We start from the raw sequence: 18,088 nt of genomic DNA on the forward strand, positions 1-18,088 counted from the left end.
GCTTTAATATGGAAAGCTATTGTAACTGAAAGGGAAAATTGTGACTCAAATAGTGGGACCTAAAGGATTTAAAAGAAATAAACCACAACAGTCTCAAGTTATAAAATAGAGCAGTTTTTAATGGGTGTCGAAGCATCAAAACCAAAGCAAGCATATTTAATAACTATTTAGAACTCCAGTTAAAACAGCCTAGGCGAACTGCTTAGAAAAGTCCCCATTGGTCTCAAGGGAGTAAGTTTCTAAACAAACTGTGGTGCTGCGTCGGTGAGAGTAACAAGGTAATTTGGTTTTTATCAACTGAGTTAATAATCGAATGACATTAGATTTTGTTAGACATTTAAGAATAAACACTAGCGAGAAAAACACACAACGTTTCGATGACTCCATGTCATCATTCTCAAGTGAGAAGAGAATAAAAATGAATAGTTAATTTATACCGTACGAAGGTGGCAAACGTAAAAAGTTAATAATGTAAATTGATCACCTTAAAGAGTTTCAAAGCTGACGTTTCGAGCGTTAGCCCTTCGTCAGAGCCCTTCGCTCATTGGTCTCAGGTTTTTATCTGATAGGTTGAAGGGGTGGCTCAATTTTTTTTCACCGATCACAAAACGAAGGAAAGTTGAACGAAAAAAATCCCAGATTATGTTCGATACTAGACTGCTCCACTGGCCAATTTACAATTTCAACTTAGTCGGATATAACCAAGCTTCAAACTACGAAGGCTAAAGACTGCGAAAACCTTTAACTGTTCGGAAATTTCGAAATGTTTTGTCGTAAAGAAATCACTATCGCATCATCCAAACGATTTCGCATTGTCCATCCTTCGCGTGGTTGTTACATAGCGGTATACGGCTCCGTGTAGCACATAGCGACCCCTGATAGTAACCGTTTTAGGCGAAGTCTGATATCCTGATAAAAACGTGTTATTGGCCATTATGACACAAATATGGTCTTAATCGATCTAGTTTAAAAAGTCTAATTGTTTGGTTGATATAAACAGAAATTAAACATGTGATCAAGTGTGTGTTTTCTTTTTTTAAAACAAAAATCCACACAAAAAAAAACGCACTAGTTCATACAAGTAAAATCTTACTAGTATAACTGTGCACAGCGATCAAGGTCATTACATAAACTTCCAACCCTCAAAAGTGATAAGCATCATATTCTCCAAAAGTATTAACCCTGAAAGAAACTACTGTCATGAGAATAAAGGAAATGATCGCCAACTCAAGAAGCTCTTGATTGTTCACCAGGCCCCTAGTAATACCATAAAAAATGGAAAGAGAACAAAAAATCTGCGCTTAATGTTCAAAGTAAGATTTTTTCACGTGTCGGCGTTAAAAAAAAAAATGGGATACCAACTAGTCTTAAAAACTTATCCAAGAACTCTTTTAAAAAATCCATTAGAACAAAATTAATCGAAATTCTAGAAACTGAAAACTCCTATGTTGAAATAGATACTCTAATTAATAAGATGAAAGTTAACTTCTAACTGTAATTATGTTTAGTGTGTAGTCGACTCCTAAGGCGAAATAGATACTTTAATTAATACTTGATGAAAGGTTAATTTCTAAATGTAATTATGTTTAGTCTCTAGTCTCTTTAAGTCTGTAGTTTTCCTCTTTCCTCTGTCATGTTGTAATTGTATGTGAATATCATTATGTAAAATTGAGTAAAATTACTTTTCAATTGTCTGGCTTGCCGCGACTAGCTCTTCGCTATTTGCAAGCCAGCCTAGCGAATAACCACCTGATATTTACTTGGAAATAAAATTGATTCTGTATAATAAGCTGAATAACGCACGCATTTTGATTGGTTCTGACCAATCTATTGGAGGACAGACGCATAGAAAACCTCAACGTTAATAACTCAGCTCCTTCTTTATGATAAAAAAAATTGATTCCATTCAGCTATAAATCACAGAGGACGTAAAAAATATGGCAAGTACATCAGTGTCACCTCGATGCGTCTCGTGAACCACTTTTTCTGTGTTGCCACGTTGTGACGTCATCTATGATCTATTATTGTACATTCTCAATATGGAATCTATTTGTTTAGTTAGGGTAACTTGTAAATTTTGTTTGGTGATAGTACGCATTTCCTTAACCCATTTATTTATCATTTGTTAGCAGTGATTCATCTGTAAATATAGAATTATTTACTCAATGATAACAATAAACTTTCCAAAATCACTGAAGAAAAAGAAAAAAAAAAGAACTTCCTTACTAAGGTTAGGGTGTAAAGGGCTACAGGAAAAGGGAAAGAAGGAAATTCAAACGGATAAATTCATCTGTAACTGCGCTGAATCGTTCCCCGCGACCAAGTACATGTGTTGGGGGTCCCCTATACTTTTTACATGAAGCGTGATTGGGCGATTTTTTTTTTCTTGTGAATCCTAATTTGAATTTTTTATCTATTCGGGAATCGTGATTAAAGGTGGTAAGATCTTTTCATGTCCATGTGAACGAATTTTCTTATTTAAATGTGACCAGTGAATAAGAGCTGAATTAAACGTGATTCGTAAACCATTTTCAACGGTTTTGCGAGAAGAATTTCCGGCTATCTTATTCTTTTGAAAGGTATGTATTGTTCTCAAGCGATTGTGGTTAGGTGTTGACAGGAGACAGACTTCATGTGGATCGATAAAAGTCGCAAAACAGACCACTACTAGTTCTTGAACAACTAAGAAAAGACATTACCTCATCTTTTCTCAGGTAGGGCTGGTCAAGACTAGAAAGGTAAAATAGTAATTCGACGTGATTGTCTTAAATTTCGCGTGATCGTGAAATAGCTTTGGATGTTATTCGTGATGTGGGAAAAAGCCAAATATTTTTACGTGACTGAGTTTTACAAAGGGGTATAGAGGACCCTCCGTGTCTCTGATAACGATCTCTTACCGGGAAGGACCGGGAACACTTTTCCGCGATGACACACTTCATTAGTGCTACACGACAAAGTTTTTTGTTATCCCGCTGTTCACCCAAATGGGGAATGAAGACTCGTTGACCACGAGGATCGTTCGTAAACAGCGTGTAAGAATCCTTGTAAGAACGGTCCGAAGTAAGGCTGGATTATTACGTTGAAAAGACTTAAGACTCATAAAATGGTGCGATTAAGAAAAGGAAAACACAAAACGTGGCGAAAAGGCCAAAGCTGCGAGTCAAATCCGGCAACGAGTAAGTACAGAGCGGCATCGAGGAGAGGAAACATCACAGGTCGTTCAACTCAGAATTCTAATCTGACTGTTGAAGCTCTTGCGAAACATGAAGAAAAACACGATGAAGAAGGAGATGTGGAACTTAAAGACAACGAAGGATTCAGTGTGAAGAGTGGAGAAACGTTTGGCGCTTTTAGCATTAGTGGCTTAACAGACTGTTCGAATCCAGTGTTTGCAATTGTGAAAAGATTTTGGGATTCTCCCTCATCACAACACAAAGAGGTGGGTTGAAAGCGTTTTAGATTTGAGCTGCCAACGAAATCTGACACAGGAATCGGTAAATATACTCTGAAAGAAGCTGTGATGTATTCTTGTTTCATCTATCAAGAAGTGACAGCAGCGTGATTGTCGAGAAGGACTGTTGTCAATGACAAGGACTGAAATTTCCAATTCCAAAACCTGAATCCTCAAGTTGTGGAAACATTAATCTCTGTCACTGACAACTCTCCTTTGCAGTACTTCCCTCTCCAGGACAATCACATGCAAATTTTCACTGTTACTTCTGCTTTCCAACCATTTACAAGATGAGGGGTTTGTCGTGTTCATACATACTACAGTTGAACCTGTATCTTTTTTTTATTATTATTTATTACAATTTAATGGCAAAAAGATGTACATAAAATTAATAATGAGAGCCATTATCAGGAGCTAACCCTGTATTAAGCGGTTAGTTTTCAAAGTCCTAAAGGTCCTGCCCCATAATTAGTGTTATTTTCACCTCTATTAACCCTTTAAATCTTAAGAGTGACTAGCATTTTACTTCTCCTCACAATATCACCCCTGAATCACACATTTAGGTCAAGAGAATAAAGGAAATGATCACCAACTAAAGAAGCTCTTGATTTTTAAACGAATTCTCCATATCAGCACCATAGGAAATGTATAGAGAACAGTATGGAGAATACACATACTGATATTAGGGTGTAAAGGGTTAAGCAATCACCCCTGTTAAGGGATCATGGTCACTCTTTACTGAGACCCAATGGCCTGTTTGTATCATCCTCTGCCTGTGGAGGATGATGAAACTAAGAATACTCTTTCGAGTAAAATTTAATCCAAATTGAACTCCCAAAATCAATGTTCTTAGGTTTTTTTGAGCATTTTTTTTTTCTTGAACAGTGAGTGGTCTCGTTTTTTTACTGTTTCTTTGTAATGCCCCTATTTTGTGGGACCTGTAGCTAAAGCAGTCAATCCCTGAGCATAACCTGACTTAATACAGGTTTCAACTATAAATAAAGGATTTTAACCCTTCACTTCCGTGAGCTCGGTCCTGATTCTCCACACGTTTGTTACCTGTATCCATTACTTATAATTTGTGATATGAGAAGGTCAATCTAACAATACCCTCCCTGTAGATTATTTCTTTGCTGGATTAAAAGTAACAACCATAATATTCCTCTTTTTATCAAAGATAGCTTCACTTGATATCACTTATTATGTCATCAGTACTTTACTTTGAAGTGCACTAAGATGAAATGAATCCAGTTTTGACAAGCTAGCAGCAATGTTACTGTATTCTCAAATTCAGCGGTACTGGTTTTAATGTTGTTCCAATATTGTACAATGTGGGTTTTTATTCGGTAGGGTTCTTCAATTTGGTATACTAATGTTAGTTAACTCAAGATTCACAGAATCTCTCAGTAAAAATCTCAAGGAGTCAAGTGAAAGACAAACTCACTCACTGTACTTTCTTGGAAAGATTATCTGTGCACTGTACGTGTACACTGTACATGTAGGTGACGTCTGTGATTGCTTTTTTGCATGAACTAGGTCTTCTAGCATGGACATATTTGTCTTTTACAAGCAATAAAACTTAGTTTATGGAATAAACAATTTTTCTTTCAGGTTTGTGCTGTTCTGGCAGCAGTTACTGAGGTAAGGTATTAGCAAGAATAATTTTATTTCATTTTCACATGTTAGGTGATGTCTTTAAGATTTCAGGCAGTATTCTACTTGAGGTCAATGATTATTATCTTAACAGATGTATAATATTAGGTCCATCTTGTATTCTGTAGGTAATCAAATCAAAAGGTGGCAAGGAATCTGAAACAGAGTATTTTGCTGCCCTGGTATGTTAATTTTGTGGTTGTGATATGCATATACATGTAGTACTATGAAACTTGCACCTGTACCAGAAATGCACAATTAGTGAATATTTTTTATTTACAAGTTCATAGTTGTAAGCTACATACATGTGATAATGATATTGGTTATTGCCTTAGCAGTAGGTTATCTGTAGGTGAACATTGTAGCTAAAGGCCAAAGAGAATAATTTAAAGTTCCCATGCTTTCAAATTAGCCTTCTCAAATGGGTTAAAATTCAGCATACTGATAAGTACTGCCTCCCAGTTAGCTTAATGGATAGAGCGCTGGACTGTTGTGCAGGAGGTGGAGGGTTCGAGCCCCGGCTGGACCAACACTCGGGGTCTTAAAATAATTGAGAAGAATATGCTTCCTTTCTATAACATCAAGAAATGGTTAGATATTCTAGTCTTCTCGGATAGGAATGAATAAATGGAGGTCCCGTCTCCTGCAGGGGGGGTAGGAGACTTTCATTTCCCATGCATGAGATTACTGTGTGATGGATGTCCTTCCCCAAGGTGGGATGGGTGGGTTGGGTTTAGGTGGATGAACCTAGTAGGGGACTTCGTGTCCTATTGTTCTTCCACCTGTACAATGTACAAATCTTTAGAAACAAAAAAAAAAGTAGAGTATATGTAAGGTGTAGATGTCTCTGTTGTTGTTACGAAAAATGGAAATTGATCAACTGTAGGCATTTTGTTCTGCATGGACATCCACAAAGTTGCTCTAACTAAGTGTTAACACCAAACAGTACATGGTGTTTTTCTCAAGGTTAAAGTACAAATTAGCATGAAGTAAGGTACAGTGTATATTTACTTAATATTAATGTTTTACCCCTCTTTTTTGATTGAAGATGACCGCTTTAGAGTCAGCTGATGAGATGGAAGCAATAGTAGCAATAACATTTTTGTTGAGTTTGGTTATTAAAAGGTACAAAGTTGATTTATTGAATGTTCTGAATGATGCTTGTAAAGGGCCAAACACTGATGTACTTATAGGTATTATTGGTAACCACTTGGGGACATAATTATTACATTATTTCTAATACCTTAACCCATTAATGGCCGCAGCTTTTGTGGAAAACTGTGTTTTGAAGCTAGTCCAGCAGATTTCGGGTCACTGTTGGGGTTTTAAAAGCTCGAACTTACCAAGAAGCACTTGACAGCTCATGCACTCGACGGCCTTTCGATCCAAATGCAAAATGGCGGCCTGAAAGTCTCGGGCACGCGCAGAGAGCAAAATTTGGACATAGTTTTTGGGTTGAAAAGTCACGCCCCACTTACGACTTCTACTTTTCTCTCTTTCTCCTGCCCTTTTTTCCCCTCTCCTTGCCTAAAGTTTCTCCTCACTTGCTGGAAATTGAGTAGGCTTCATTTTGGTGTAGAGATTTTTCAGAAACTACTCATTATTTTCAAAGCACATGCTCGGAAAGGTAGGTGGGTAGTGAAACACGATCTTCGTGCAGATTTTCCAGTCAAAGTGACACGGTTTTTTGGCTATTTCTCCAATCTCCTCCACTCAATTGCGCTCATTCTGGTATCGTCTGCAAGATATTTTCAACCCGTTCAAGTACATGCTCGAATTCGTGCTCCAGAGTTAAAATTGATGACGTCACAGGGCGTAGAAAGGGTGTGGGTCCCCATGGGCGCACTGGACGTTAATGGTTAGTAAAATATTGTCATTATTTTACTTTTTACAAGCTTTAATTTGTAGCAAAATAGTCAGTTGGCCAGATGAATATCAGCCAGATGACTATCTCACTAAGTTGAAGGACAAAACTTGCTTTTACCTATATCCAAATATTGCAAGTAATTTGAAATCTTTTTGTCTCTGTCCTTTTTAAGTGTCCCTGATGCTATTCTTCAATCAAAATTTTCCAAGTCTTGTCAAGTTCTTGTCAAGATATTGGCATCTCATGCTGCAGATGGAACTCCAGGACTTCTTAGACCTGTTAGTAAAAGTGTTTATTGTCACAAATACTGTTTTTATGAATGTAACATAAATCTTTATAAAACATCATCAGGTTCCAAATGCAAATTGCATACTGACCAGACTTGGATACTAACAGGACTAAATTATTGTCCATGTGATTTATGGGTCACCAGCTTAAATACATAGTACTGTCTAACCCTGATTATCCAAACTCATGGAGACTGGACTGACCAGTCCAAATACAATATAACCGAGAGTCTTGGGAATTGGATAATGAAAAATATGAATATTGATGAGCTAAAAGTAAAACTGACTTCATATTATTTAATCAATATTACAAGAGAATGAAAGGACATTCTTAAATCAATGTGAATCATTGCCAAAATTTGCAAAAGTATTTACAAATTTTGCTGAAAAATTTTTATCATTCTCTGAAGCTGCTTTAATGGATTAGTGTCAACATTGTTTCAATACATGCTTTGTTTTTTAGATAAAAAAATTGTTACAGATCTCAAATATGAGTATAGTTAATATTTGTGATAACATGGGACCAGAGAAGCAAGTCTAGGTGTTACTTAACATATACTAACCTTGTCATTCACTGCACTACCCTTCTTTTTTCTGTTACAGCTGCTTGCATGCCTGTGTAGATTGCTCAGTGTTCAAGAAGGAGCTGTTTGGTCAGAATCATCAACAATGACAACTTACAATGGATTACTGAGCTTTGTGGTCCATAATAAACCAAAGGTGAGGGCAAGGAAAGTCGTAAACTGGACTAATCCTTAATGCCTTTGAGCATAGGAGAGTAAAGTGATGTTAAGGCAAAACTTACTAGAGGAGCTCTCAACATAATTATCTGCTCAGTTAACTACTCGGAAAGTAGAGGGTTTGGTTAAACAAACTTGATAAAGTGCAGCAAGAGGTTATTGTTTTTATAGAATACCATTGAATTTGGGAGGCTGAAATTTCTGATCTTTCACTTTTGTTAACGCAGGTCCGAAAAGCAGCACAGGAGGCAGTAAAAGTACTTTTAGAGAAGGCACCAGGAGATATGACACATCACCCTGCTTGCGGGGCAACAGCTAAATTCTGTGTTAAACAAATTGAAGAAAATGGAGGTTTGTGCATGTATTTTTGCATAAGATTGTAATCAAGTTCTAAATTATGTCATGAGTTAATGTCTAGATGTGAGAAGCTTACAAAAAACTGCCATTGCTGGAATGGACCGACATTTTGGTTCCCCCTGCCAGTAGAAGTCTTCATTGCTGTTAAATGTAGAATTGTCAAAAGTCTAAAACCAATGTTGTATGTCTGGTTCGTAAAGACTGCTTTAATTGGTGTTCACATGCTACACAGTCATTTGCTTGGACTATACCTTATACAAAAGACTACAGTTAAGTCCAGTTGCTGATGCAAGGGCATTGCATCATGCAAACATTACACCAGACAATAATGTTTTAAGCTGTTAAGTTTATTGTATCCCAATTCTATTTCTTTATTCTAAATAAAAGATGTCCCTTACAGGGTCTTCACAAGGTGCAGCCACCACTTTACACATCATTGGTATTTTGAAGGAAATCCTTCCATGTCTCCCTGTACAGGTTTGTATCATTATCCTCGTAGAGATTATAATGTTCCTGATCCGATATTTATTTTAGTGGGTCAGATTTATAGTTCCATGATGTTAATTACCATTCTTAAATTTTGAACAAAGTACTAAAATTTGATCATAATGTGCAGCACTTGATTTTCTTAATTGCCATTTTAAGGGATTTTTTGGTGGCAAAAAATTAATATGTGAGTTGCTTACTAGTAAAACTATGGCTCCTCAACAAGGTTCATTGTTTTTAGAAGTTTTTAGAAGCTTTTTAGTTGATTTTGTAGCACTTTTTTCCAAACAATCAGGGAAATGAAACTTAGAATCCAAAGACTATTGCTCCGAGTGCACATGAACAGGCTGCAGTTACTGTGGGTATAAATTAGAGTGCAGTACACATCTACATGTACATGTACTGACCCAGTGTACCTTCAAATGTAGGCTGCACAAAGATGAAGTGAAATGAAATAACTTGGATAATTATATCAACAAAGTTGAAATGGTAAATTGGCCACCATAACGATTACAAAAGCTGACGTTTCGAGCATTAGCCCTTCGTCAGAGCGAATAGGGGAATCGTTACAGTGGCCAATTTACCATTTCAACTTTGTTGATATATCCAAATTATTTCGTTACTCCCACCGACGCAGCCCCAAACAGTTTCTTTCGAAACTATCAGGCTTTATTCATTTGAAATGAAATAACAATGTACAGTAAAGGTTTCATGGTACAGAATCTATCTGCAGTCATCTATAATTACTCTTTACCAACAATTTGGATAATATGAATTTGTTTTAATGTTTTTTTCCATCTTTTCAAAGAATGTGAAGACCATTTGTGAGTGTTTATTAAAGCTGATGACACTAGGAAATGTGGTATGTCCTATAGTATGCTGTACTTAAACTTACAATACACCTTTAGTACTGTGTTGCAGTAATTCAAAGTTCAAAATTTCTGTCTGCTTCTCCTCTGTCGCATGTAATAAGATGTGTTTCCTTTTCTCTAGATGGTGACAGTGAATTCTCTTCAAGCCATTTATAAGCTGCTCTGTGCGTCCCCAGACACCACAACACTGAGCAAGCAGCTTAATGCTCAGCTCATCAATGTAAGAAGAAAGAGTCTACATATTGTTTTAATTTTAGCATGTTTTACTCAGCTATGAATACTGTATGGATTTGTCTGGTTGAAGAAGTTTGAGCAGTGTTCAACTGTAGTGAGGGATTCAAAAGTAATTGTAGAGTGTAGGGTCATCACTAAGCTCCAGCTGCCAGTGAAATTCATGGCATGAAAAAGTGGCAATCCCCAGCTGGAGTTTTTGGCAGGCAATTGCAGGGTAAAGCACAACAGGCATTTCTGAATTTATACGCATTTCCAGTCGTTCACCAGCTTTGGGCTGCCTCACTTGAAATTTCAGCTGGCAGCGTAATTTCCTAGCTTCAACCCTGGGATTGCATAAGTGTTGCTTTACTTTGTTCTGTGATATATCATGGAAACTTTGCACCACCTTGTCAGCCAATGCGATGCAGAGATTAAGGTCACATGTCACTCTCCAGCATCTCAAGTAGTTAACTTGTTTTTGCGTTGATTTCTCATCCGCTCATTAATGTGACCGGGCACAGGATTTCGTACACTAACGCTTTTCCGTTAAACGGGTAAAAATAAACGGTTTGTAAACGGATAGTAAACGGGTAGTAAGAGCGTTTAAACGGTTTGCATGTCCGTTTAAACGAATAGTCCAAAGCGTTAAACGGTAGAGCAAAGTCCAAAAACGGATTCCGTAAACCGTTAAACGGCCGAGAAAAAAAATAAACGGATGGCTTAAAACGTTAAACGGTTGAACAGCATCTATAAATATTATTTTTATGGATAGCTCAAAATGTTAAACGGATGGACAAAAACCTTGAACGAATGAGGAGGTATGGGGGCCCAAACTGGTCAAAATGAGGTTAATAATTATTTTCGTATTTTAAATAATTATATGTACTTGAAAAGAATTTTTCGTGGTGGAAAATTTAATTATATGTAGTGTTCATTATAATTATTTTTATCTAATTGTTGTATTTATTTTTACGAGTGTGTCAATTATTTATTTCTCTTTGACAATTAATTAAGGCAAATCCCACAATGCAGTGCGCAGGATTAAAAGTCCCATCAGCCATTGCAAACCAGCTTATAGGCATTTCAAAATGGCGAACAGAAGGAGAGTGTTACGAGAGAGAAATGAAAGTGGATTTTCTAGTTTTCTGCAGAATTTAAAGGGGATATTGAAGATTTTTCTTAGCTCTGATATACAAATTACAAATGAAGAATTGGTTGAAGTTCGTCAGCAGTTGATTGAAGCTAATGGTACTTTGTCTTTGTTGCAACGTGACATCGAACGAGGCGACCCCAATCCCACAGGCCTTCCAGGAGAAACTCTGAAAGAACCGTTGACTAATTTAAGTAATGACATTGGGAGTATAGTTCTAATTCTTAGAGATGCGACAATGCAGTCGAATGAAAGTAACGAGGATAGTTATTCAGCCCCATTTGTTCCTCATGTTTCTGGACTCGGAAGGAAGAAATACGACATCACTAAAGAACAGCTTGAACACTTACGATCATTATTTTTTTCCTGGACACAGATAGCCAACATGCTTCAAGTTAGTATTTCTACAATTCAAAGAAGGCGCAGAGAGTTTGGACTTGGAGATGTATTTGAAGGATTTTCAAATATAACAGATGATGAGCTAGACCAAATATACTTAAGTATCACTGGCAACGCAAGTGAGGGCCCTGTTACTCCAAATATAGGCCGAAGGCGTTTTATTGGTGCACTACGAAGTAGAGGCCTACATGTCCAAAGGTGGCGAGTAACAGATTGCTTACACAGGTTAGACCCCGTAGGTACAAGTCTGAGATGGCGAATGACAATACATCGCAGAAAATACTGGGTACCAACTCCCAATAGTCTTTGGCACATTGACTCTGGTCATAAGCTTATTAGATATAAACTTGTAACTCATGTGTGTATAGATGGTAAAACAAGGCTGCTTATATATGTTTGCTGTTGCAATAACAATAAAGCAGACACAGTCTTGTCTTTGTTTGAAAAAGGGGTTGAACAATGGGGCCTTCCATCTCGTGTACGATCTGATTATGGAATGGAGAACTATTATGTTGGACAATACATGATTCAAAACCGAGGTGAAAGCAGAGGAAGTATAATAACAGGATCTTCAGTTCACAATTCAAGGGTGGAGAGAACTCATCGTGATATATATTCTGGGGTTCTGGCATTCTATTCAAGAATATTCGAAACAATGGAAGAAGAGGGACTTCTTAACATTCTTGATGATGTACATCTATTTTGTCTCCACTATGTATATCTAGCTAGAATAAATAAGTCATTGAAAGAATTTGTTGACCAAATGAACCACCATCCTGTTTCTACTGAGAAAAACCAGTCACCTTTACAGATGTGGGAGAGAGGGATGCTAGAAAATATGCATTCAGGGCACACAGCCTTATCACCTTCAGAGATTGATGAGTTTGGTTTGGATCCAGAAAATGGATATTTAGTGGAAGATGAAGACTATCAAGTGAATATTGTTCCGCCATCAGTAAATTTGTCAGATGGTCATCTTAATTGTTTGCCATGCCCATTGCAAGATGACAATAACTGTGGTATAGACATTTACAACCATTGTGTTCAGTTTGTCTATTCTTTAATGAGCTCTAGCCCATAGCATACATTATTATAACATGGTTTTGACTCCTCACTTAATTTCTGTGGTGCAATCTTTAATTTTGTATAGTAAAATATCATGAATAAGAACATGTATTTAAACAGGTTCTTATAAGAAAGACATGGACGACAAACAATACTTGAAATTTCATGCAACTTTTCTCCACCCACCCAGCAAACATTTATTTAGTTATTCAATATAGCTTTGGACAATGTGAGTTCAATGGCTGACTTCATAGCGTTAACCTACAGAGCAGATGTTCTTTTACTTAGATATTTTAGGTTTGGTGGTTTTTGGGCTTCTGTGGTAAAGTCATCTTTTTTTGTTACCACAGGAAGCCCAAAACCAAAAGTATATAGTCTCAATCAATATTTAAGTTTATGTGTAATCATTAGTCCCATTTGTGAAATGGTTACCTTATAGAAAGGCATTATCAATCTATTCTCATAATCCATTCCCATGGACAAAAAAGAGGCAAAAGCAATCTCTAACAAATTTTATTTCTCCACAAAATAAAGTTTCAATTTTTAATGCATTAAGAATTGAAACAAAATAAAGGTTGTTAAAATACAGTGGATGCCAACATCACTTGGGTAATAAAAACCCAAACCTTCCAAATATTTTACAAGTTAGAAAACTGGAAGACAAACGTAAAACTAAATGTTATATTTTGATACACATTTTTTAGCATCCACTCTACTTAACTTGACCAATTATTTGTAGCAAGTCTTATGCCAACAATAACAACATTGAACTGTAACAAACATGCCAAAAGAGCTGTGATGTAAGTGATAATCATACATTACTTGTTTTGTGTTAATTTTTGTTGTATAAACCTCTATGCTCTCTACACATCAATGACACAAAAGTTTATATGTAGATTATGTAAAGACACTCTATCATTATTGAGCCAAATATACTTCTAAAAAGTCATTGACAAAACAACCAAAATTACTAGGTTAACTATGAACTGCAACAATAATAAATATGTAAATATGTTACTATAACACCAACTGCAACAATAATAAACAGTCCTTGCAAACACACTGGTAGGCATTTGAGCACTACTGAAATAACAGGACATACTTACATACTACCGAAATATGATTGGGAGAATGCAAGGTCATAAATTTCAAATAACTTCTCCTGACTTGGCAAAGGGTTGACACTTGAAGCCACAGGAATACTCAAAACGTTACTGCACGTGTGGGCTGTTGGTGTAAATCCATCTCCAAGATCAGTCTTTACAAACTCTATTGATGGATCCAATGCAAACCCAAGAATAGGCTCTTCAGCTGAACCTGTTACAAAAGTCAAAATATGGCTCAGCTGAAGTTTTTCATTTCCACATGACCTAAGACCACTAGCAACTTCTCTAAGAAACCTCACAAAAAGTTGATAAAGTTCTTTCTCATGTTTCAGAGCATTGCTTCCTTGCTCACTGTATTTTGGCTTAAGCAATCCCAGCAACTTTGGCACAGTAATTGGGTGTTGACTGTTTGGTCTCAAGAGATAGTGGAGCATAGGCAGCTTCTGTAGTGCTGACAGCATGCCTAGCTTTTCTAGCCCAGCTTGCACTTCAGCAATGCAAGGATTACTGCTTTGTGGACTAGATGTTAAGACATCATTTAGTATTTCCTCTTCAATAAATGCAGGCATGGGACCATTTTGTAGCAGGGTTAAAGCCAACATGATTCCAACATTAAAATAATCTTTAGCAAGATATCGTCGTAGTCCTCGGTCAAAATACTTTTCCTTGATTTCTCTGCATACTATTCTTAACCATTCTCTCCTTGGTCCTCCAAGATCTACGACATCTTCACCAGTAAATCCCACCTTGAATGTAAACCTGTAATTCTCTATAAACTCTAGTTCACTGAAAGTTGAAATAAGAGCTGTGTCCCTGTTTACATTAATAAAGTTGGTCTCTCCATCAGTAGGTTCTTCTACAGAAACTATATCCAGCTTTCTACCTTGAATGATATGTTCTTGTAAAAACCTTAATACCTCTACTGGTTCCAACAGATCTTGATTCTTGGCTGAGTCGATGATTGAGTCTATGTTAAAAGGACATTCAACTGGATTTGCCTGATAAGTATGCACTGGAACAGCATCTTGCTCTTTTGAAGCATTACTGATTTCTGGTTTTTCATCAGTAAGATCCACCTCTGCAATGCTTGCATTAGCAGTAGATGTTGTTATGTTAGCAGCTGGTGATGCACTTGCTGTTATAGCGCTTGTAGATGTTGCAGAGGGGTTCAAAGATTGAGTGCTATTGAGACTTGTAATACTTCTAGTGGTTGGAGATTCAAATGAGGATAATGAAAGAAAGTCATCATCGTCGTCGCTTGGCAAATCAGCTAGCAAGCGAATGTATATACCTCCAGATGGAGCAATGGACTTCAATAGTAGTTTTGAGTCTATTCTCTTTCCAAGTGGAATGTTTGGCTTTACTAAAGTACCTGAACAGTTTTTCATTATTTCAAAAGAAAATCCGTCCATGCTTGAGCCTTTTAAAAGATAAGATAACTCTTTTTCCAGTTGAACAGCCGTCCACTCACGAGAGAGTTCAAATCCACAAATAATCCTTCCAGACTTTTCAAGCTCAACTTTTTCCGATTTGCTCGGAATTCTATCTTTTCCATACTCTATAACAATAACATCTTTAGTTACAGTAGATGAGCCGTGTGGTCGCCCAGGATTGCGATTGGAATATGGTGTAGATCGACTGCGAAAAGCACGTGCTCTGTTTGTGCCTGTGTTGATCGAGCTTGCTGCTGTCCGTCCTGAAGTTGTTGGAAATCTTCTTTGCAGCTCTGACAAAGCGTTAGACGTTGTAGCCCGTCCTTGGACGATATTTGCAATTTTTGTTATGTTTTCAATTGCAGATTCTGCGATTTTTTTTATCTCTTCGTCCTTCTTGTCCTTCCGACCCTCTTCCGCCATTTTGAAAAGGTGGTATGCAATGGCTGATGGGACTTTTAATCCTGCGCACTGCATTGTGGGATTTGCCTTAATTAATTGTCAAAGAGAAATAAATAATTGACACACTCGTAAAAATAAATACAACAATTAGATAAAAATAATTATAATGAACACTACATATAATTAAATTTTCCACCACGAAAAATTATCTTTTCAAGTACATATAATTATTTAAAATACGAAAATAATTATTAACCTCATTTTGACCAGTTTGGGCCCCCATAAGGAGGGCTAAAGAACGGCGGAAAGTCATGCACATATCGATCAGAAACCGTTGCGAACAATTATACGAATTGTTTATGCGGAACACTGACGTTTCATACTAATAATATTCGACCGACAACGATAGAAAACTACGGTAAGTAAAATGAAATTACTAGCCTGCAATTAAGCTATCCACTGGCGAGTGAAGCGAGCCGAGAGCGAGTCTCGCCCTGGAGAGCTCGCAATGCGTTTGAAAATTTGTATGAGCAGAGGAAGCAATCTGTCAATCATACCATGTGGACTGAACATTCTCGATAGAAAGAAAATAGAGTTGAGAAGCAAAGTCGTTTTTTTTTTCATGTTCCTACATTGTTTCTTCTACGTATTGACTGAAATGAAAACGCTTATCAAGTGAAAACGTTAAGAAATGCCGCTGATTTTGTAGATTTCACCGTCGGTTAATCGAAACAATTTTGCATACGCATGTAACAAAACTCAACTTTCTTTCGCTCGTGTTTCATCTTGCATTCGATTTCGTAAAGTAATGTGTAATTACAGCTTTTATAAAGCAATTTCCGTTTCCTTTCAATCGACGGAAATAAAAGATGAGAAACTCGATAGCCACGGATTTTGTAAATTTTGCCGTACACGTCAATCGAAAGAAATTTGCATAATCATGAAAACAAATCTCGCTCTCCTCGTTAAACGGATGCAAGTAACCGTTAAACGGATGTATTTTATTTTAAACGGATAGGTTAAACGTTTTGTCGAAAACGTTAAACGGATGAGCAAAGCGTTTAAACGGATGAAGAAAGCGTTTAAACGCTTTAATGATCCGTTTTAAACGGATAGTAAACGGATAGTAAACGGATTGATTCGTTAAACGGTAAAGCGTTAGTGTACGAAATCCTGTGCCCGGTCACTTATGTTGTCAACCTTTTTTTTCGTATTATTTTGCTGTTGGGGTTATACTGTGCTTTGGTTTTAGTTCTCAACATTCAATTTATTGAATTGATCTGAGTATCAAATAAAATTTGCATGTAACTCATTAACTTTTTGAAACATCATCCATTTCTCGTATCAGGCTCTTTATGATTACCAACCAAGTGTCAATGACAGCAATCCATCACAAGCCTGGATTTCAACTGTGGAGAAGGCTTATGTTAACCTCATGAGGTATTAGTGTAAACCATTATGCTCTATACATCTTGATGTGCAAATGTAAATTTGGAAGAGATGTACTTTACCTCAGTCTCAACTTTATGCATGAAAAGGGTTCTGTTAATGCTGTCTTAGTAAGTCACTCAACAGTGTAATACACATCAGTGATTTTAAATCATTAGCAGGTCTTGACACGAACTTTTTAACTTACTAGCCAAGTAGCTGGTGACAACTTAAATGTTAGAACAATTTCAGTTTGTTTACTAGCCAAACTGGCAAATAGAAATTGAAAACCATCAGCCAAAACTGGATTTATACTAGTCTGTGGCTAGTTGGCTACCGTTAGTGTTGAGCCCTGGTTACTGTACAGCTAGTTGTTCCATTTTGTGCTCTAACCACAGGAAAAATTAGAGAAATGACAAACTACTCTGTAAGAGGGTACTAAAGGAGAGAGAGGAAGCAATTCAGTACAATTGCTTAAGATACTTGTAGAAACAGTTGGTTTATTGTATATTAGTTTCTGTATTGTATCGCAGATTTGACAATACTCTTTGCTACAACCATCTGCCGAGATTTTTTTCTTCGTTGATGAGTTACTTCCTATCAGATCAACGGGTTCTCTCAAAAGCTGCACAGGACACAATGAATGTAAGTACTTTTACACTGGTCTTTCTTCAGCCACTTTTAGAGTACAGGCAAACCTCTCAATGGCCACCTTTAGGATAGAAGAAAGTGGCAGTTGTGGAGAGGTGGCTGTTATGGGGAGTTGGTGGTGAACATATAGACAGTACCAAAAAAGTGGCAGTCATAGAGAGGTGGCTGTTAGTGGAGGTGCAACTGTAATCACAAAGAAGTTTTTTCCTCATAAACATTGTATGCAACCTGAGTGTTAAAGGTCCTTCTCCAAATGTATAAACAAAACCTCAAAAATACTGGTACATGTAATTGTTCCTGCATGCATGTACCTGATTGTATAACTGTCTAAACTGAAAATTTCAAGTTAGTGAAACTTCTATTGTTAAAGAAATGGATGTTTGGAAATCAGCTTGTACTTGTGGGTAGATGTTCATGTATGGTCAGGGTTGTAACTTATCCCTCAAACATTAGAGAGGTCTGTAAGTTTTTTGGAGGATAAAATTACGTATCCCTGGCTGAACCAAAACCTGGCTAGATGATATTTTT

General features: G+C 36.9%; 1 protein-coding gene across 1 annotated transcript in view; it reads left to right on the plus strand.

Annotated features, from left to right (window-relative positions):
- The first annotated feature begins 2,992 nt into the window (after positions 1–2,992).
- Positions 2,993–18,088, plus strand: part of LOC111331960 (RRP12-like protein) — a 33,274-nt gene continuing 18,178 nt past the window's right edge. Inside the window, exons 1-12 of the mRNA XM_022937195.2 lie at positions 2,993–3,439; positions 5,063–5,092; positions 5,233–5,286; positions 6,153–6,229; positions 7,144–7,249; positions 7,862–7,978; positions 8,226–8,349; positions 8,756–8,832; positions 9,650–9,703; positions 9,835–9,933; positions 16,830–16,921; positions 17,443–17,554. Coding sequence (XP_022792930.2) covers positions 3,104–3,439; positions 5,063–5,092; positions 5,233–5,286; positions 6,153–6,229; positions 7,144–7,249; positions 7,862–7,978; positions 8,226–8,349; positions 8,756–8,832; positions 9,650–9,703; positions 9,835–9,933; positions 16,830–16,921; positions 17,443–17,554 — 1,278 coding nt within the window. The 5' untranslated portion in view covers positions 2,993–3,103. The remainder of the gene's footprint in view (positions 3,440–5,062; positions 5,093–5,232; positions 5,287–6,152; positions 6,230–7,143; positions 7,250–7,861; positions 7,979–8,225; positions 8,350–8,755; positions 8,833–9,649; positions 9,704–9,834; positions 9,934–16,829; positions 16,922–17,442; positions 17,555–18,088) is intronic.

Source organism: Stylophora pistillata, chromosome 1, assembly GCF_964205215.1.
Source record: "Stylophora pistillata chromosome 1, jaStyPist1.2, whole genome shotgun sequence".
NCBI classification, from domain to species: domain Eukaryota; kingdom Metazoa; phylum Cnidaria; class Anthozoa; order Scleractinia; family Pocilloporidae; genus Stylophora; species Stylophora pistillata.